This window comes from Camelus dromedarius, chromosome 8, assembly GCF_036321535.1.
Source record: "Camelus dromedarius isolate mCamDro1 chromosome 8, mCamDro1.pat, whole genome shotgun sequence".
NCBI classification, from domain to species: Eukaryota; Metazoa; Chordata; class Mammalia; order Artiodactyla; family Camelidae; genus Camelus; species Camelus dromedarius.
Window position 1 is genome coordinate 30,001,902 of NC_087443.1, and position 21,609 is coordinate 30,023,510.

Here is a 21,609-nt window from a genome sequence, read left to right on the forward strand (position 1 = left end):
TTCCACTGTGTTCCCTAGTTCATGTTTAAAAAAACAGAGTAGGCTCTAATACAGTTTTCACTTAAAGAGTAAGATAAAGATTCAGCATTTGAAGGGAATGACCCTGTTTCTGAGTTGCTCTCTTAAGTAGAAGGCCTCAGTACCAGATCACGCCATACAAATAAGATGCTACTGTATTTAGAGACTTGCATTTTTATTCTTCCTGCTTAATGGAGGCACTGGTGATTGAACCCAGGACCTTGTGCAGTCATGTGCTCTACCACTGAGGTATACTCCCCACCACCTCAGGACTTACATTTTTACCTGGTAAGTACCGGTCCCTTTTTAATTTTAGGTAGAAAATTATTATGGGCAGTGACCATATCAGTTCATAGATTCAATTCAAATCAATAAAAATATATCTAATGCAGAATACTGAATGCACTGTGCTACTGAATACAAAGAAGGTGTCCAAGGACTTTACAGTAAGTTGGAAGCTTGACACATCGAATAATTTCCACAAAAGAATGAACTGGGTCTAAGTACTATACTACAGAGATATGAAGCCAAGAAGAGAGTGGAGTGAAACTCCAGGAGGTGGGATCAAAAAGAAGAGGCTCTTGAGCTAGCTCTTCACACTGGGTAGGATTCTGGACAGACAGAAGCTGAAGAAGGAGGAAGGGGTCACTTCATTTCAGGGAAGGAACTGCACAGACAAAGAATCAAAGTATGGGACCTGCTCAAAATATTTGAGGAAAAGGAGCTCAGTATACGAAAAAGCCAGAAAGGCAGGCTGGAACTAGCTGTTGGATGATCCTGGAAGCTAAGCCAAGGAGTGTGCCTTATTCTGCAGGCATGCAGCTACTATCCAAAGGCTTGAATGGCTGCTATGCATAGAAGGGACTGTATTATTTAGGAACAACTTGTGAATAGTGGCCACAAAAAACTCCAGAGTAAGACGATTGGATTTGCCCTTAGAACTCATTGCAACGAGGACTGTAAAATAAAAAAGGTGAACTTCTGGTAAGATGGTCTCCTGTGGGATAACTACATTAGAAAAGAATAGTAAGACTAGGGTAATGAATTAATAACTAGAAATTTTATCTGAAAATACAGAAATAATCAATAAAAATATTTCAAAAAAGAATATCCTTCAATGTCAATAAATGATACAGATTAGCCCCAAACTGTTATACAATTATATTTCACACCCAGACTTCAATATTTCGACATCTAATAATACAGATTTAGACTCAACATACTTCATGGTTTTCCTTGAGCATATTTACATTTTGGCTTTGCATTTGATATACCTTATAAAGATTACATGATTTGCTGTATTTTCCTTCTTTTAGTTTAAAATCTGGTAATGAAGAGGCACACGGTTCCTAGTGACAGGTTTTTCACATGGTCAGAAATGATTATTATCATGGGGTACCTACCTGGCCTTTGTGTTATCTGGATATTTTGAATCAGTTCTCCAAATGCAGCCTTAACACTACATTTATACATCCAACATAATATAAACAAGGAGAAGAAAACACACCAATTTTTAAAAACATCCTATGCACTTTTTAAAACAGTACTCTGATTTTCATAAAGTAGACTCAGAAGACACAAATGTGTATAAAAAATATTCCTGAGGCAACCTCTAGATACAAACATTGTAATAATTTCCTTAACAGAAAAGGGAAATTAACAAAACAAGACAGTTACTTCTGCTAGGGAGGCTCAAAGGATCGGCTACCTAAAGAATTGTTTTTCGACAGAAATATCCCTTTCTTGCTCTGTACCGCACAAGATTATAGGCAAAATTTAGAAAGCTGAAAATCCTTTTAAATAACACTTCCTTTAGCTTTAATCGCAAATAATTGCCTCTTTTGGTGCTAATGAGCATGAGCCCCACAGAATGGAATGTAATTCTGCCGGTTCATTCAGGGTAATGGCTTTGTGAGCTAGTAACACTGCTGAGGGAGATCGGGTCTCAATTTCCTAGAGCACGGGTGAGCAGCAGTACACTTTTCACTTGAAGAAGATTTTCTACCCTATGTAAATATAAATAGAAAACCCATTATCTATTGATAAAAACAACAACGTAGGTTAAATAAAGTTTTATGTGTTACTCATTCCTTGAACAGTCATCAGCTCCCTGGATCATGAAAGTAAATAAAGCATTTCACTTACTGAAATCAATGAGAAACCGTCCAAATCCTTGCCTTTGGTGCTGGGGCATGATCATTATGCAGGAGACATTATACTTCTGCTGGCAAAGCTTTTCCTGAGGGAAGGAGAAACAGATCAAGTATGTCAGAGCTCTACTGAAGTGGGCGATTCCCTGCACCTGCCACCGTCCTTGTCCGACAGTCCACCGAGGTGAGCCATTGTATTAGGTCAGGATCAAGCAGAATAACCTTGCTGCATCAATCAGTCAAACTATCCGCTAACAACAAATGCACCACTCCAGGCGTGCCTCTCAATTACATCTTTATTCTTGAAAGTCAGTACCACGCAATATGAATAAAGACTCCAAGGAAATGTGAGCCAAGTGAAACAGAACACAGAATGGAAGAAATGTTTTCCTTCCTCAAAACAACGTGGGAAATAGGGGAAAAAAATCATCCAGAGAGTCACCCAATGGGGTCGGTTAGGGCTTAGACAGCTACCTTGCTAAATAGCTTGTAACTCTGTAACAGTAATCTATCTTCTGCCTTTGAGCAAATGCCCCAGTGAAACCAACATAGTATATATGTGTGGGTAGATTTGCACAAATATATTTCTCCTATGAATAAAAAATCAAGGTAAAAAGCTGGAGAAATAATTAACCTGCATTTCAAACTAGGAAAACAGAACCAAAAAAGACAACAGCAACAAGAAATCTCAAAGCATCCAAACAAAAGTGAGGCCAAAATATTACCAACAGCCTGAAATCAGGAGGAAGCCTGGAAGGAACATGGAGGGAAATAGTTCTTATATATATAGTTCAGGGAAAATTTGCAATTTTCATGGAATATGGCATCAGAGCGGCAGTACTTTCTGCAGGGTACACAGAAGCCGCCAAAACCTACACAGAGAAGATCTGGAAAAGGCTTTTGAGGTTGTGAATGCTCTGGCCAAATATAAGCCACAAATTAGACTGACCACAAATGGCACTAACCACATCAAAGAATTACTTCAGAACACCCAGATCTTTAATGAACCTATTTGAAAGATCACAGGAAATGGTTGTGGAAAAAACCCTACAGGGCAGAATTAAAGATTTCTTTTTGAAAAAGACATGCTTCCAACTTTTGCACATTTGTAGCTGTCTGTCTCCCAGAAATGAGGAGGAAGAAATAATGTGTCAATTTTCCTAAGAAACTGGACTGTCCATCACTGGCAAAGATTCAAATAATTAGTCTATTTTGCAAAGCTAGACAAATGGCTCACTGTATCTAAAAAGAGATACACTCTGGATTGAAAAGATTCATCCTTGATGCCATTCTTTTCTTTATCTCAAATGATTCTTACCTTATCGAGAGTTTTTTTTAAAATCCAATACAACAGTGGTCCTTCCCCCTAGCCCCTGCCCCCACATGTTACTACGGCTTAACTCTAACCTATGGATAAAATATGGCTCTTTCTTTCCTTCCTGTTTTGAGTCATCTATTATGTGCTTGGAAAGTCATATGCACGTAAGGATTTACACTGCACTTTCTAAGTCAGCTTGGCTATTCTCTGGCTCTAGCATCTAAAATTTGGTTTACGTATAACCCCCGAAGGGCCGTAGTCCTTCACACTCCAACTGACATGTTAGAATAAGGTTTAATTTGCATCTAGTCTTTTAACATGGTTGTTTTTGAGATGAATGTCTGTTTTACTACATTGCCAAAGAGTACTGTAGTATTATTTGGGGGATGGTAAGAAATGACAATAGTTGCTGCCATACTATAAAAGAAACTGTGGCAAAATGCAAAACATCGAGCTTGCTGGGCCCCCCGGGAGGAAGAGAGACAGAGACTCAAACTCCAAGAGTTACTGTCAGCGTAGATGTAGACCCAGAGGCCAACTGGAGACAAGGCAGGACAAGGACAGTGGGCATCACTAAGCATCTATGTTTAAACTCTGATGCTTTTTAAAGAAACACCATCTTCTAAGAGGAAGGACAATCATGACCAAAATTCTTTTTAACCCACTGGGGAAAAAGATCTTTACACACTTAAATACATGGTAAAATGTTTTATACATCATACAAATAGATTGTCCAATTATTATTTCATCTTGTGTTAATTCTCTATCATCTTTTAAATCTGTAATGGATAAAATTAACTTTCTTCTGTTTCGTTTTAGAGCTTTACCAAGTATGCGGGTTAAAACATTGAGGCTGTTTCCCCTGAGTGCTGTCACTTACTCATATTTTTGTTTACGGTCTCTGGGTTGATTCCTAAATTTAGAAAAATGACAGTATGCAAAAGACCTTCTTATATACTCTATCTTTTGATCTTCTGTGAAAATGACACCTCCATAAGCCATTCCACTTACATTATGATACAGACGACCCAAGAAAACGCACTTATCACCTAATATGCAAAAATACATCATAAAATAAATAAAATATAGGGCTTGGTTCATTTACCTTCTGCAGGGAAGTCTTATAATTACCATTCTGGCACATTAAAAGTATTTCCTAAGAGCCTAAGAAAAGTTAAGGTCATTACCTGTAAATATCTCTGAACCCAGATTTCCTTTATTGCATATGAGTTATTGCTTCTCAGAAGCCTTTGAACAGAAGAATGTGAGAGAATCTCCCTGAACCAGTGAAAAAGACAAACTATATCCACTCAACATGTCAAGGGCTCCCCTATGTTAACAGCTGGAGATGCTTAGGCTTTCTAAAGGTGAGGCTGCCTTACATCTTAAAACAACAGCACAGAGAATAAACAACGAAAGAGTAAAACCAGCCGTTTTATCAGCTTGACTGTCCAAATGCCAACGTTCCAACTCACTGAGATACTGATGACCACAGAGGGAATGCAACGGGGAGAAATGAGAATTATCTTTGAAATGCTACATTACACTGAAACCTTCATGTTGACACCACTTAAGGGGAAAAGGGAAATATGCTTAACATTTAGAAAATGAAAGATGCTAGGTGGTCTGCAAGGCAGCAATTAGGACGTTCCACGAATACTGACAGTCAGACAGCAAACAGTACTGAGGTCCTTTACACACTTCTAGGCATGATGCTTATTGTTCTCGTTTTTGTTTTTTAATGAGCTCTGAACAAGAATCTGAGCTTTCCAGAAACGTGTCACTTACTCAAATTGAAGTCATAAAAAAGCCCTGTTTAAAGAATTGGGCTCTACCAAAAACATTTTGAAAAAGAAAATGAAGGTCATACTGGCTCTTGTTTTACCTTAGAGAAGTATCCAACCAGATGACAGCCCTTTTCATCATTTTTTGTAAGGACATAAAAAAGGAATGGCTCGACATCATAATACAACGTTTTGTGGTCCAGGAAGAGCTTGGCTAACAAGCAAAGGTTTTGGCAATAAATTTTGCTCATATTCCCATCAACCTAGCAAAGAGAAACAGACAACATTATTTAACATAAAAATACCACTCAAAATATAATTCTTTTATATGGTATTTTGGAGAGTATACAATTTTATTTCCAAATCCCAAACCGAGAGATTAAAATACTCCATTAACCAAGTATAAACTTTACCAGAAAATAGCTGTTACTTGGCAGATCAGAATTCCACCTTTTCTCTTAAATTGGGGTAAATTTAAGGTAGCTCAAATTTCGCTTTACACTACCCGAAGAAAGGCCAAACTGCTAGCAAAGGAGTAATTTTTATTTGCAATTTATTACAAGTAAAAAGTGATTAGGCATGTCTTCTCTATTTCAACCAAGTAAATCTGAATTAAGAAATATAAACTGATCAAAATACTAAGTTAAACTTTATGTCGTTTTCAAAAGGGCTTCACATAAAAATAAAATGAATGAACTGTATTATTCTGATTCCTCAGAAGTGTGGATTAGCAAAAGAGGCTTCCATTTTGGTTTTATCCCAAGCATCATTTTAAACATAATTAGAAAAGATAAAATTTCTATGTTGTGAAATCTTACAGAGAAAGCAAGATGAATTTCAGCCTACAGTAAGTACCATGATTACAGCCTACTTCTCTTCAAAATAAAAGAATCAAGCTGTGATACTGATGGTTACAGACAGGCGGCTAGGCACAAATGCCAATTTCTTTGATCAAACGTAGTTACTTGTTGAAAACAGAAAGCACAGCAGATTCAAGAAGAATTTCCATAGCACTTTTCTTAGGGGAAATGGATATTTGCTAACCAGAGCTCTTTAACAATGAACTTGACCATTCTCAAGTCTCCTGTGGACCATACAGGTTCTCATATTGCACAAATTATTTTTAGACTTCACATAACTATTTCCCTTGGATGAGACCGAGGTCCCACACATGGCAACATAATCAAATACGGGCATTGGGCACAGAGGATACCATTCTCTCTTTAATTAAAGGAAGTTTTTATGTATTTGGGAGTATGGTCCTTTCAGAAATGGTAGTACCCTACAAAAAGGAAAGACAGAGGTGTATGTATCCCTGAACCAGAAAACCAGAGGTGACAAAGCTGAAGCAAGATTCTTATCAGTTGTGAAAGGTCTAACATGGCATGCTTTCAAGAGGGATAAAGATAGGAAAGTAGCAAGCTGTGATTAGCATTCATTTATTTTGTAAGTTACTTAGGAGACTGCTAAGAGAAAGTTTCCTATATGCTATACTCTTAGTATTAACTCAGATTTTGGAATAGGGACTGTGGCACTTATCCAATCCAATTCTTTCAATTATTTTTCTGAAGATTTTCTACAAATTTTCTTCTGATTTTTCCCCTCTCATCTCTGTATGGTCCAAAAGCACCAACCCTGAAATAGCCTATAACAGCCTAACAAGACTGATTCTCTTACCCCTGAGAGGACTCTGCCTGGATTTATGAGAAGTTCACACTCACAGGCAGATTCACGTTGATTTATTGAACAGTTACTTAAAGCCAACAATGTGTTCTGTACTTTAAGAAACAATGAGACAATGATTTTCATATTATTTTGGTTAGAACAAAGCTTCCAAGGCATCGAGGAGGAAGCCAATAGTTATGCTGAACTTGTGACATTCACTAATTAAGCTTCAACTGAGAGCAGCTCTGTTGTCTCAACTGGCTGGGGCTGGCTGGGTAGCATCCCAAGACTAACACAACAGGAAGGACAGCAACTTGCACTCAGCTTTCCCTTTAGCCCAGTGGTCCTCTTGGGGGGTGATTCTGCCCCCAAGGGACAATGCCTAGGTCTGGAGACATTTTTGGTTGTTCTGACTGGAGGGATGTGGTACTACTGGCATTTAGTGGGTGGAGGCCAGGGATGCTGCTAAACATCCAACAGTGCCCGGGATGCCCTCTACACCAAAGAATTATCCAGTCTGAAATGCGAACAGAGCCCAGGCTGAGAAACCCTGCATCTCCTTTAGTAACCACTAACAATATCATCAAATCTTCCGAGCAACAATATCCTTCTTCCTTCAAGCTTGCCCAAAGAGCCTGATATAACTGGGAGGAGAGGCTTTAAAAAAAAATCATAAGACATGGTTGGAGTTACATGTGTTCTCTGATCAGTCTTGGGGAAAAGTAGAGAGCCCAAGCTTGTCTGAGAGCCTGGTCCATGAGAGAAACCTATGTATGTCCCTCCCTTATATTAAATAGAATGCAAGACATTACAGACCAGAACTAAAGAGAAATGTGGGGCAGAATAATAAATTTCCAACCTGAACAACTCAGAAAAAGAGACCCCCTCAAGTAAAACTGCATTTCAGAGAAAGAAGATACCACATCTGCTGCACAAGAAAGGTTTGTTCTGAGCATCCAGGAACAAAAGCAATGCACCAAGATGGGAACACAGAAGAAAATAAGGCAGGCAATGGAAGGGTGGAACTGGAGTGGGAGAATGAAGCAGCCCTGTGAATAGGCAAGAACGCCAAAGAGAGGCATGGTCTCCTCAAGGTACAACTGACTCCACTAAACTGGAACCCCTCGAAACTGACAAGAGAACATGATCAAACAATGAAACGATATAGTGGCAAAGACCTTTGGCTACTAAATCAATTCTGAAAACACAATATGTCTTCAAGAACACACAATGACAGACCCATGGCCACAAGGGATTCCTGCGAACAGGAGAGCTCTCCAGGGGTGGCCATCTACCCAGATGGGGGGTGGGGAAGTCCCAACATCTGCTGGGGTCTCACCAAAAGGATTAGCTACCCTGCCAAGAAATGGATGGAAACACAGGTGGTTGTGTACTGAAGAGATATGTACAGCTGCTCAATTCCCTGGAAGAGTGAGCACCTGCCAGACACTGGCTAGAGCTGCCGAACAAAGCTAATTTCTCCTGCCAGAGAAAGTAGAATTTACAAAGAGCTGAGGAGATCATAAATTCACTGGTGAATGTATCTGGTGCAGACAGGGATTTGGGAAAAGACAAAAAAGTTAATGTGATGAAGTAGGAATTCATCATCAGTCTCAATGGTTGCTTAATATGGTTAGAAAAACACCCCAAAACATGGAGATATTTTAAAAAGCAGTCTGAATTTCAGGCCAAAACTGAATATAATTTGCACCTTCTATAAACAAATCAGTACACAATCAACAATTAGAAGTACTGGGTTTCAAATGCTGAATTTTTTATTTGCACATGCTTACCTCAAATACAGAAAGGTCTTTCCTTCGGTAAATTTCATTTGCTGGAGGATGAAACCATCCACATTTCTTTGAGTGTCTTAACAAAATATTTTTACTTTTCATATATTTAAGACAGAATTCACACAGGTAAAGCTTTGGTAATCTGTTGAAATTTTAAAACCAAAGAATAGAATCAGATTGATTACACCATTCAGGGGAAAAATATTAAAATACTGTTCAATTTTTCCTAAGTAATAAAAAGGCTGTCTAAGGCTCATAGTATTTGAAAAAAGTAGTTTCAAAAAAAAAAAAAAGGAAAAATAAAAAGAAAGTGAGTAGTAAACAGAATGTACAAATCTTACATTATTTTTCAATCTAATAATATGTGCTGCCTTTGCTTTGCGAACCAATCATTTGTTTCCTTAGAGATGTCCTATAGGAAGAAAGGTTTTCAGACTTGGTACCACTACTCTAGAAGTCAAAAATAAGGACAGCATCCTGCCATCCGTGCATAGTTTAAAAATTCTAGATTTAATGTCATAGTTTCAGTGTACAGACAAAATCAGTGGTGTAACTGTAACAATCTTTTATCCAGAGAGAAGTGAACTCATTATTTTTAAAATGATCTGTGTACTTACAAGGCAGAAGTCCTAGAATTTAGTTGTTTCCATTTCTTATGGATGAGGTAACTTTAACATTATTATCATAGTTATGCATGGTCTAAGCGGTAAATGTAGTCAAAGTCAAAAGACTTATTTGTTTCTGCCAATTCCACTGACTCTTTTAGTAAGATTAGACAAACAGCTTTCTCTCCCTTGCTGACTTTTTCTCCACCTTAAATATTATACCATTTTTTATTTGTATCCCATCACACGTAAATAGACATTACAAGTATTTATAAGAAAATGGTTAGAAGACTAGCAAGGTCTTTAGGGGTATAAGAATGGGGAGAAGGTTTTGAAAAGAGTCAGACAGACTCCGATAATAGTAATTTCAAATCTTGGACTCATATGCAAATTTTATTGAAAGCTCTCAGAACACAAGACTTATGATTACCTATACAAATAAAAGCACAGAGTTTTTTTTAAAAAATTGTTCAGGAGGTTGGGTATCACTCAGTGTTAGACAGCATGCTTAGCATGCACAAGGTCCTGGGTTAAATCTCCAGTACTTCCATTAAAAAATAAAAATAAACAAATAAACCTAATTACTGTCCCCAGCAACAAACATACAAACAAACAAAATTGTTCAAGAAAATACAGCTAAGTGATATGAACTGGGAAGAGAAACCAAGACTCCTGACTTTCAGTTTGCCACTTAGCTTCTAGCACACCCTCCCTGTTTTCTCCAGCTGGATGACTGGGCAGACACCCACAAGAAAAGGAAAAGCATGGTATCTATTCTAGAAGAAAAGCATGTTTGTGTTTACCAGAAACTCTGTAGGCTGAAACATCTGAGAAGACACTAATGAAGTATATCCTGACATACCTGAAGGAAGACATCTGCTCACAAGATAACCATTTTTAGATATATTAGTTCAAGACAATTTCACAGCTAATCTTAGTTCAAGACAAAAGAAAATTCTAGTACCATCATTTTCTCTTCATTTTTAACTTTAACAACTTAAGTCACAAATGGCCCTAAGAAGTCAAGATTTTGGGAGGGGCCTCTTAAGGCTACCTACTCCCACTGACTTTCTCCCATTTTTCTTTCTTCTGCTATACTTTGTTAAAAATCCTGACAATAAAATGCCAGAAATCAGAGATAAAACTAACAGGCCTAATTGGGAAAATGAAAAAGTCAAGTGAGAAGAAACTGCCAAATATTTCACAATGGCTAAGATTTTTTCTTGATTTGGGTTCTTATGCAAATAATATTTCCCCAATTAATTGAAGAGATTAAAAAAACAGTCCAAAAGCTAAAAGGCAAAATTTACAACATCTGTGTAACTGAGGAGTATAAGGCATGTATATAGAAAAGTGAATTCTATAAAAAAATGTGCTGGTAAAAGCAATAGTTTTGGAAACATTTAGCACGGATTATCAAAATTCATGTCCTAGAAATCATCCAATTCCAGCTTTAAAGTTGAGAATGCTCCTTCCTCGCATATGAGACATTAAGGCTGTATCCCTGCCAGGCTTATTCCATTACCTTGCATATTCCTGTGGGTAAGGCGAGGAGTACCAGGTTTGGATTTCATATTTCCCAAATTCTATTACAGAAGGATACCGGCCACAGTCTTCCACTCCACTTTCACACTCTATTTTCTGCCACAGAGAAAGGAGACAAAATATAAGCATTAGAAGAGATTTCTTCACTTACACTTTGGTTTTCTCACCAGTAGATATGAAAATCTATCAAGACCAAGACACTAATCTTAATTGTGAATTTTCATGTTGTGGAAAAAACATTATAGGAACTTGTGAAATAATAATCAACTCTATAAAATTCATATATAAACAAACCAATACCCTGAGAAACAGTATTACCAAGGTAGGAAATGACTCACTGTTAATACATACAAATGTCTACTGAACTAAATTTAATGATCTGCTGCACAGTAGTTAAACTGAGGAAATTATAAAATGATGCGGCTGTTACACACTGTTACAGTTCCCTGTTCCTCCACCAAGTAATATTTAACCCAACTATAATTAAATAAGCAACTGTGAAGTCTGCAGTTCGATACCCATCTCCTTTTACTTGCATGCAAAGAGCTCCACAGGGTTAAGAATGCTGCCTGCCGGATTCACTGTGCCATTCCCAGGGTTGAGCACAGTGCCTGACACAGACAAGAAATGAGTGAAAAAGCCAGTGTTACCTGGTTGGAAAGAAAGGGCTTTAGATTTAGCAGTACCTTTCAGATAATGGCCTGCTGTTCATCACGTCTATACATGAATGCCAGAAGGCTCCCCAAATGGTAATATTTAAGGACTTCAGATCTCAACGATGGGGGGAAAATTTGATATTTTATCTTAGCCAAAGGGAAAACAACACAGAGAATACTGACAGGGGCAGAATGAAGAATCAAAATATCCAATGGCTCCTAACATAGAAATCTGCACAAGTATTTAGCCCAAGTGGTTACTACTAAAAATAAAGCTTAAGAGCCTACAGATAGCCCCTTACTCCCCACAAAAGGAACTGAGGTGGGGTAGGGAGTCTGCCTGAGAATACTGTGCCCTGGAAATGGAATGTGATCTACTACTACAAAAATTCACAATCCATGATAAATTTGTCTTGGAGAAGTTCAATAGCCTTACCTTTCAATGCTCTGGTGACAACAGGCCAAGTAGAGTTAATATTTTAAGGGGAATCACTTAAAGAAATTACTGGACAATGAAAATAAAAGCGATTACAACTGATAATGCAGCACAATATTGCCTTCATCAAAGCCCAAGACTTAAAATTAGGAGACAATTTTGGAAGGCTGGCCATCTGTGCTGGAAGAAGCTATAGTCAATTTAAAAGTGATGTTCTTCTTTCCATTAATAATTTTAAATGGCTATTTTCTTAATTTGGGTAAAAAGAATCTATTCCTTTAAAAATCTACCTTAACTACTGCTACTCTGGCCTATTTTGTGAGACCAGCTGAGCCATTACCAACTTTTAAGGGTGGAGACAACGCTATAAAAGTTATTGCTCTGGAATGTACAGTCAACAAAAATGATAATAGTTCAAGAACCACAAAGGATTTTTGAGGGGGATTCTTTATAAAATCAAGGCAGTAATTTCACAGTAGTCCTATATAAAAGCCACATATTATCCCAGTTACTATAATGTGGTATCCTGGCCTTACCTCCCAAGACAGTTCCTGGGCCTGCTTAAAAACATCCAAATCCTCTTCAGTAACGGTATCCTTGTTCCCAATCACATTTATATCTGTACTTTCTTGTTTGATGCTTATTTTGATTTCCGTATCTGTCATTTAAAACCAGCAGAAAGTGTATTCACTGACTTGCATCATGAATAACCACCATAAATTACCAAAATGGTACCAAATTAGCATACTGGGCAAATAGGGATGATTTCTTTCTTTTTTTTTTTAAGCTTTATATGCTTTTCTATCTCAGCACTGCTCATAGATCCAGCAGCACTTTCTCTGCTGTACCCAAATTTTTATTTGAATCATCACTGTCATCTTTTTAGAGCTTCAATAAATAAATGAAGGAAAGTAAGAGCAATACAAATCAAAATCATATTTTTCAACCAAGACTAGAAGTTACATCAATGTCCAGTTACAGAATTCCCATTATCCAAAATCTACCACTTTGTCCAAATGACACTTTTGGCTTTTGTTTTATAAAGGACAGCAAATGTAACGGGCCAATTTGTTAAATGAAATCAGGAAATCGGTTTTCTCCCTAAGGTGAATACACACACAGACACGCTCACATCAAAAAGCACACTCCACAGCATCACAGATCAGGCTTTGTTGAGAAGGAAGCAGGATGGACTTTGTCATGAGAAAGCAATGAACAGAGGGACATGAGGAGCGGGAGCCGCCCCGCTGGAAGCATGGACAGCACACGGGCATGCGGCGCAGAGGCCGCAGAGGTGGCATGGGAAAGAACAGGTCAGAAGCGGGACAGTGGCTACTCATGCGGGACTACAAAGCCATAAGCAACGCTATGGAGGCATCTGGGGGTCCTAGTGTCACTACGAGTGGAAATATAAATAATAAAGAGTGGGAGAGTATTAGTTGGAAAAACAACATTTTGGAGGTTTAGTCAGCATTAGAAAAAGGTCAAAGTTTCGCTGCTTCTGTATGAAAGTGAAGTGAGAACAAGAGAAATAGCTCAGACCTATGTGACAAATAGGAATCGACTGATTTTCTTTTCGGGGTCGGGGAGAAAGGGACGGGACGCAGGTTTGGTTGGAGCTTTGACCTTTTGCTTACCATCATCCTGATCAGGTTTAATCCTTCCGTCTGTCAAGCTCCCCTTCCCTGGTGAGGGGGTCCCCATCTGAGGGGTCACTTTATATTTTAATCTGCCTAGCATCCTGTGCTTTTTAAGGAAGGTTGTTCGCTTGAAGTGAGCAATTGCTTTAAAAATACGTCCTCTAGCCATCCCCCAGCTAGAGGAGGAGGAGTGAGAGATAAACCTACTTCTAATATCTCTTTTTCCAAAGAAATGGGCTTTAGATTTTGCCGTGGAAGAGAATTCGGCTTTACGACGCATACGTTTAGGTGGTGCATAACTCGGGTGTCCCTTTTTCCGAGACTGTCCCTGAGTGGTATAGATATGAGAAAGTCCGTCAAAGAGTGCCTTCAGCTGGCTGTTATTAGTAAGACCGCTAAAGGAGGGCACACTGGACTGGCTGGAAGAGCTCTGGGGAGAGGTAGAAGAAGCAGAAGTGCTGGACTTTTGTGAACTGGGGCTCTGACCCGAGATGGGGGTTGGGGGTGGAAGTGAAGCAGGTGGAGGTTTTAGCTTTTGTGTGGTACCTGTAGCCAACACATGAGAAGTGCATGACTGTTTCTGAGAGAACTTTTTCCTTGGACGATAGTGCTTTGAAAAGTCTATGATTTCACCTCGTGATCTGCGACCATCAGGTGATGGTGTGAAAAACTTAGTAAGGCCATCAATGAGCCCTTTGGTTTTCTTGTTAACTTTAAGTGTGGAGGCAGAAATGTAGGTGGAGGTGGTGGTGGTTTTGGTGCTGGCACCAGGCCGAGTGGGGTCTGTAACAGCCAATCTGCTGCTTGAGTCCTTCCCAGATGCAGCATGACCAGATGAAGGTGTGGTACAGACTTTAGTCTTTTGACCCCTACCAGGTGACCCCCTTCCTGTGAATGCATTCATGGATCCTTCATCACTGGTTACAGACCTAGGCAAAAATTTAGAGAATAGTATCAGCATTTAATAATGAAAGTATAAAGGTATCTCAAACAGATTTATAGCAACTAGAGGCATTCAATGTGCTTAAACTTAAGAAACTGAATTGTAACCCTCAGCACTGTGTGTGTGTGTGCCTCCGCCTAGATGGTTCTGTGTTGAAACAGGTGGCAGCAACTACATTTGCACGTAGTGATTCTCCCAGGGACCCTCCAACAGGTCCTGGAAGAATCATGTGGACCCAGGGGCGGTATGAGTAAGAAAACTGTTGAAGAGACTAAAAGAACACCCAATGCTTTCATTATAATTAAATAAAAAAGGTTACCCCTTGTGTCATCACACATAATTGGTTTCTTGAAATGTCTTTTTTTTTTAAGTATTAAAGGAAATAAGTCATAAGGATTATCTAGAAGCAGAAGAATAAGCTTATCTAATCTCTAGTGAGAAGCAATTTTAACGCAAATGGAAAATTTTATATAAATAGAATTTGGTTATATTTATAAATTAGTAGTTTTTTGAAGAAAACATTAAAAGATATCCTCTTCCTCTTGCAGTTTATGCTTAGCATGGATAAGATAACCAATAATACTCTCTAAGTAGAGGAGACAATTAATTACAGCATAAAATATTGCTGAAAAAAGGACAACAATAGCAAAAAACTGAAGAAATGATTAAAGAAAAGCTACAGCGGGTCAGACATGACATGGAGAGTCTGGTGAAGAAGCAGCACATTTACCATGGTCATTATCAGACACTTGGCATCAGAATCTTTATACACGGGTTCTGACTGCTAGTTCGGTTCATTGGACGCTGGTTCTGCCCATACAGCTGTTTGGTCAACAGAGACGGGAGGTCGCTCCGCTAGCACAGCTGCTCACAGGAACGGCAGCTGCTTGCCTTCACCTCGGGCTAGGGCTTGGAAAGCTACCCACTTTGCAGCAGAATTTCATACAATAGAAACATTTGCATGTGAATTATGGCAGTGCTGGGGCCCAGGAATGGACTTTAAAAATTATCAATTGAGCAGAAGGCTAACAATGAAGAAATGGAAGCCTGAAAATGATATGATCTTGAATTATAAAAATATTTTAAGTAACAACAAGTAGAAGAGCACAGTTTAGGGGTCATCCTGTCCATTAAGATTTAGTGAACAGTTTCAGCAGTCAGCTGAAGGGGAGGCTGGTGCAGATCAACCGCCAGGAGCTCTGCCCAACGCCACCAACTCAGCCAAATCAGGTCAGAGCTGGAGACCGCTAGTGTCACAGTGAGTTACCAGGGAACAACTCATCCCGGCTCAAATGTTTTGCATCAGAATGCTACATTTGGACTGTATCTGGAATCGATTGCCCAGAAAGGATAATATGCTTATAAAGCATGTAAAAAGGAAAACTCCCTAGACTGTCTTAAAAATTCCTAAGCCAAAGGACAATTTTGGACAAACAAAAAGTTAGGACTGGTGCCAGATGCAATTTTCAGCTGTGTCCTTTGTTTAGAAAGTTTATATCCTAATTTGGTTTTTTTAATTGGGCCCTGAGGATACAGTCCCATTTCGAGAACAATGCTTACACAGGATGAATGCAAAAACATATAATTTCTACTTCAAATGATGCTAATATGTAAGATTTTATGCATGAGTATGTTTCATGTTTGCCTGTGGAAATTAACAAAAAATCTATATTAACATGTCCACCAGTCACAAGGTTTTCATAAAGTTTCACGTAACACTCTAGAAAGCAGCATGCATTTTCTATTTCTCCTGTGGGAGATAAAGATGCAGGAGGATACTGTTTTTCTGAGAGGAGGTAATATGGTGAATTGCTTCAGATAAAATTACAGGGGGAAAGAGTAAGCGAGTAAGTAAGACACCTGGTGTCTGTTCACTGTGTGTGCAGAGCACACCTATCCATTTCTACATCACAATGATCCTTTCACTAAAGCCTAAAGGGTAGGTCTTATTGATAGAACTGCTTCAGACAGGTCTACTGATTTCGTTTCTAAACACCTTGCTTAATGCTGCTAAGTCAAATCTGTACTCTATACAGGTTAAAAAAATACATCTATTTCACCTCTTATCTCTTCTCTACTTTTCTAAGTAACTCCTGCTAAATGTTCTACTTGGCTTTAATGATATCTACATGGCAGGAGGCTCATGGAAATGGGGCTATTGTGGTAGAACTGCAGGCTACTGGAAATACATGATTTTGTCTGTCTGTCTGCACACATGTGCATGTACCAAATGGTCCTCTTTGAAGGCAAACATTAGGACAGTCATTTGCAGGTTTCTCAGAAGCTCCTATTTCATAAAAAGGATCTTAAAAAGTTGTAATACTAAATTAGCACCAGGAAAGAGAAGTACTTTTCTAAAATGCTACCTAGAGCAACAAAAGAGATTCATTATAGATGTGAACAAATCCCTCTCTTGTTTTAAAAATTCCCATAAAAATACTTATATAATTAAGCTCTTTTAGTGCTCAGCCAGTAATAAAAAAGGCAGAATGATTGTTCCAATCCGTACATTCTGCTTCTACCCTGCTGCTTGAAAAAATGTCACTTAGCATCACAAATATTGCCAACTGAAGACCCCAAAATGCCAATGGTAATTTAAAAATATTACTTTCAAAAAAAAAATGTCCACAGCTTATGCAAAAGGAGGAATACTCCTCATCCCTTGAGTTTGTAAAAAAAGAAAAGTGCTGAAGAGTTAATGGAATCTAAGGGGGTTACAATCAACTATATTTTAAAGCACAACAGAAAAGATTTCTTTTGATAAGATCTCAACCTACAACAATCGTTGCTTTAATTTATTTTTCGGTCGTCCAATGGGTTTTGCATATCGTCGTTTTATTTGTGCAGCTTTCTCATGAAGTAGTTTTCTTCCCTTTTTCTTTGGTCTGCAGACTTGGCAAATCCACATCCCTGAATTAATATATATACGAGAAAAATATTTTAATGTTTCATTTTAGGAGAGAGATTAAATATAAACTGCAGCTGTGATGAGCTGCTCGAGGATGCCTGTATGCAGAACGTTACTCTACAAGGTGGGTCATTCCCTTCTGTGGTTCTCCTCGGGACACTGTCATTAAAGGTCAATTCCCCCAGGGTCAAGGTGGTGAGAGCAGAGGGTTGTCCCTACCTTAGAACTCTTCCAATAACGCTTTTCCCAACACGTCACCGAGCCTCCCTCCACCACATGAACAAACATGAAAACCCAATCCTGTCAAAATATTATCTATCTTTTCATTTGAGGAAGACAATTTCAAATCAATCAGTTTTTGGAACTTCCAGGGGGAAAAAAACTTGTTTTATCATCTATTTTTGGAAAATTTTCTATACTAAAAATTACCAATATAAAATTTAATTTTTAAATAAAAATTTAAAAATTGTAAGTACTATGGAGCTACAATCATTAAAACTATACACCTGGCATAGAGAAACAGGTCAATGGATAAGAACTGAAAGGTCAGGACAACTGAAAAATTTAGCATATCATAAAGGTCATATTTCACATTGGTGGGGAAAGAAATAAATTCAGTAAGTGGTGCTAGAACAAACAGCTGCCTATCTGGAAGGGAAATGATTATTTCCTATCCTTTATACATATAAACCCTAGGCAGATGAATATTATATGACAAAATTAATATTACAAGTACCAGCAAAAATATGTGGATATTTATACAATCTAAGCATGACTGACATTTAAGACTGAAGCCATAAAGAAAAAGATTCATGGATACGACTACATAAAAATCTAAAGAGCTTCTACAAATCAGTAAGAAAAAGGTGAAAACCCCAATAGAAAAATGATTAATGGATAAAAGCAGGCACTTTACAAGATGATATACAAACAGCCAATAACCAAGCACAAAAAATGTTCAATCTCACTACTTGAAGAAAAAAATTATCAGACATCTTCTTCTCTATTATCAAATTGGTAAAAATTCATAATAATAAAGCTGTATTACATTGAATATAAGATACTACTAACTATAAAATGTATCTGATTTTAAAGATGTTAAAATGGTTTTTTTTTTAAAAGTGTCTTAGACTCAATGAAATACAGTCATGGTGAGTATTAAGTCACAATACAGGGAAACAAGTATTCTCACACGCCGGTGGTTGATCTGAAAACTGATACAACCTTTCAGGTACACAGCCTCTGATCCAGTTTTCCTCCCCTAGGAATTTATCTTAAGGCAATAATTGTGGATGGAAAAAAATTGGAAACATTTGTACTATCCACCACAGGAGATTGGTTAAGCAAGCTATGTTTTTTTTAATACATGGTTGCAAAATCAATTATGTTCAGGAACCACCCGGGTATAATACATGTGACTGAAGTGAAGTGAAATGCAAGGCAACAGGTGGTAGTGAGATTGAGGCAAACGGGAGAGCACATAACCCACCTACACACTCAAATTCAAAAATTAAAAAATATTGTACCAGTTCTTCTGGAAAGCATTTAAGAGAAGTCTTTAAAATACACATGCATATATCTATAACCCAGAAAATATTTCTGTGGCCCAGTCACCAGGTTTGTAACCCCTGCTCTACACATTCATTAAAAACTATGTTTAGGAGAACATTTAATGATGTGGGAATGTGAGAAGCTACTGCTAAGAGGGAAAAACCATAAATATGTACAGAATGTTCCATTTCTTTTCAAAAGGGTGTACAGGGGCAGGAAGGACTTTCTAACTGATTGCTCTTTTTACTCCTCTTTGTCAATCTGTAGTTTCTAAATCTTTCACAATGAAAATGTATGAATTCTGTAATAAGAAAGGAAAGTTATTTTTAATGTTTAATATATTAAGAGGTCTTAGCTTGGCCGACTACACAATAAACAGAGAAGAAAAATCCATATTCTTTATGGATATATCCATATAAGATAGTTTGGATCCTCATGTTCAAAATCTCAACGGACAAGAAAATGGAGATGGCTCCTGTCATAGGACTTTTTTGGAGTCATCATCATCACCATCATTGAAAACAGGCAATTTCTTACCTCTGAACACTGTACTGAATAATATGGAAGAGTATTGTAAACTTTTGACCTACCTAATCTAAATTTATTCTAATAGGGGAGTGGTCTCAAAAGAAATGGTCTTATTATCCCTATGTCTGAATTAGGGTATTTATTATATACGTTACCCCCAAACTAAATGCTGTTACACTTCTCTGCTCATGACCTGTGCCAAACCCACAAGTATAAGGAAGGTGTGAGGGATGAAAAAATGCTTAAGAAACCTGTATACTTCTGAGCTTTCAGGTATTAGGACAAGCCTAATGAGTATGTAATAAAACACATTTTTAATATGTTTTAAAAATTCACCTTTTGGCATTCTGGAAAGTGGGGGATCACAGCACTCCATATGGAATCCTCTATCGCAGGAGTCACAAAAAAGCATGTTATCCTGCAATATAACATAGTAGAGACTAATTGAGACCGAATCAACTGTAAAAGGCCACAAACTCTTATCTTATCCGATTAACAATAAAATATTGAAGGAGCACCGTGATCCCTGTCGAAATTTGACATCATGTGTATTTAAAAAGAAAATAGCAACAATCTACAGAAATGAAAAACCGTCTTAACACTGAAAGCTAACAATTTACCTGGAGATGGACTAGTGATGGCCGTACTTACTGCATTTTTGCCTTGGATTCTACATGCACTGCATGTCTTGCATTCGATGCACTGCCACCTTAAGGCCTTTACATTCGTTGTTAATTCAGGACAAAATTTCAAACAGGATGGGTGTCCTATAAGAATAAAAAGCAAATTGCTTTATGGGAATGGTACCTTTTCAAACTCCCATTCCCTGATATTTAACAGATAGTGAGGATGCCAGCCAAAGAAACTTAAGAACTTGAAAACACAAAAAGATCGAAGAATCCAAATTATACTTTCCTTTCTACCTATCCTCCCACATCTGTATGTGACAGAGTGACTGTACAAATGTTTTTCCCAAGAGGAATTTGGAAAATTTATATCAATTCCAATCACAAGTCTTGGAAAACTTCATGAAAATGTATGCTCAAATCACGCTCTCACTCCTGTGCCTTCTGCTAAAATTCTTGCCCTCACCATCGTCATCAACCACCATCCACCCCAAAGTTTTCTGGTTTGCCAGACTGTAAGGGGAGCACCATAGTTCAAACAATTCCTGCTCTCTGTGTGTAATGAAATCATAAAACTTAAAACGACAGTTAACTGAATAAAAATATGGGGCTGCTTAACATAATACAACTAACAAATGCCAAAAAGAAAAAAGTCCAAGAGTATACAAAGAATGTCCCGTTGCTGGGAACGGGAAGAAGAACCCTTGCCATCTTGCCTCTGGGTCTCTAGATTTTAATTCTCTAAGCAGGAGCAGAAACAGTGAACTGGAGAGTAAAGAAGATGAAAGATTCAGGTCAAATGGAATATGCCAAGAAGCATATCCTCAGCAAGTAGCCCCCATTTTCCTGAGTGACCCACTCTTTTAGGGTCACTTTCCATCTAGCAGCTCTCTTTCACCTCACAGAGGAAAACTGGAGACCCCAAGGGGCAACGCCATTCAAGGAAGCCAGCCAGGCCACGCTGAGCAACAGAGTCCCCCAAAAGGTCTGGGGAGTATTAGCCCAGGCTCTTTGGAAGGTGGTTCACTTTAAAATCTGATGATCTTTTATCACATAAACCTGAGATCCCCAAACTGGATTTTATTTTTCTAAATCTGGTCTTAAAATACTAAGAACACTGGTAAATCCTATGTGAAAGAACTTAAAACCAAGCTGCAAAAAAAACCTGAGGGGTTAAAAAAAAAAAAAAAAGCAGATTCTGCAATTTCAAAACTGTTTTATAATTTCCTGACTTTGGCAGGCTCATTGTTTAAATATGTATTTTGGGTGGCTGCCAAAAAGGTCTCCTCCCTAAAGCTTAACAGGTGCTTCATAAAATTCCACCCACCAGGAGATTTAGCTTTTTGAAGTAAAAACATTCAAAATCAATCATCAATACTGTTAATAAAATCACATTATTCTTGAGTTTAAAAAAGAAAAAAATGAAACATCTGTATTTAAGAT

General features: G+C 38.0%; 1 protein-coding gene across 6 annotated transcripts in view; it reads right to left on the bottom strand.

Moving 5' to 3' along the window:
- KAT6B (lysine acetyltransferase 6B) overlaps positions 1-21,609 on the bottom strand; it is a 158,716-nt gene that overhangs the window by 29,404 nt on the left and 107,703 nt on the right. For 2 of the 6 annotated variants that reach the window (XM_010984131.3, XM_031461068.2), the window contains exons 5-13: positions 20,192-20,307; positions 19,877-19,958; positions 17,331-17,463; positions 13,608-14,539; positions 12,507-12,628; positions 10,859-10,974; positions 8,729-8,870; positions 5,372-5,533; positions 2,164-2,257 (exon numbers count right to left, since the gene is read on the bottom strand). In XM_010984131.3, the coding sequence (XP_010982433.2) occupies positions 2,164-2,257; positions 5,372-5,533; positions 8,729-8,870; positions 10,859-10,974; positions 12,507-12,628; positions 13,608-14,539; positions 17,331-17,463; positions 19,877-19,958; positions 20,192-20,307 (1,899 nt within the window). The remainder of the gene's footprint in view (positions 1-2,163; positions 2,258-5,371; positions 5,534-8,728; positions 8,871-10,858; positions 10,975-12,506; positions 12,629-13,607; positions 14,540-17,330; positions 17,464-19,876; positions 19,959-20,191; positions 20,308-21,609) is intronic. The other 4 variants (XM_031461070.2, XM_031461071.2, XM_064488028.1 and 1 more) reach the window with 4 other exon arrangements.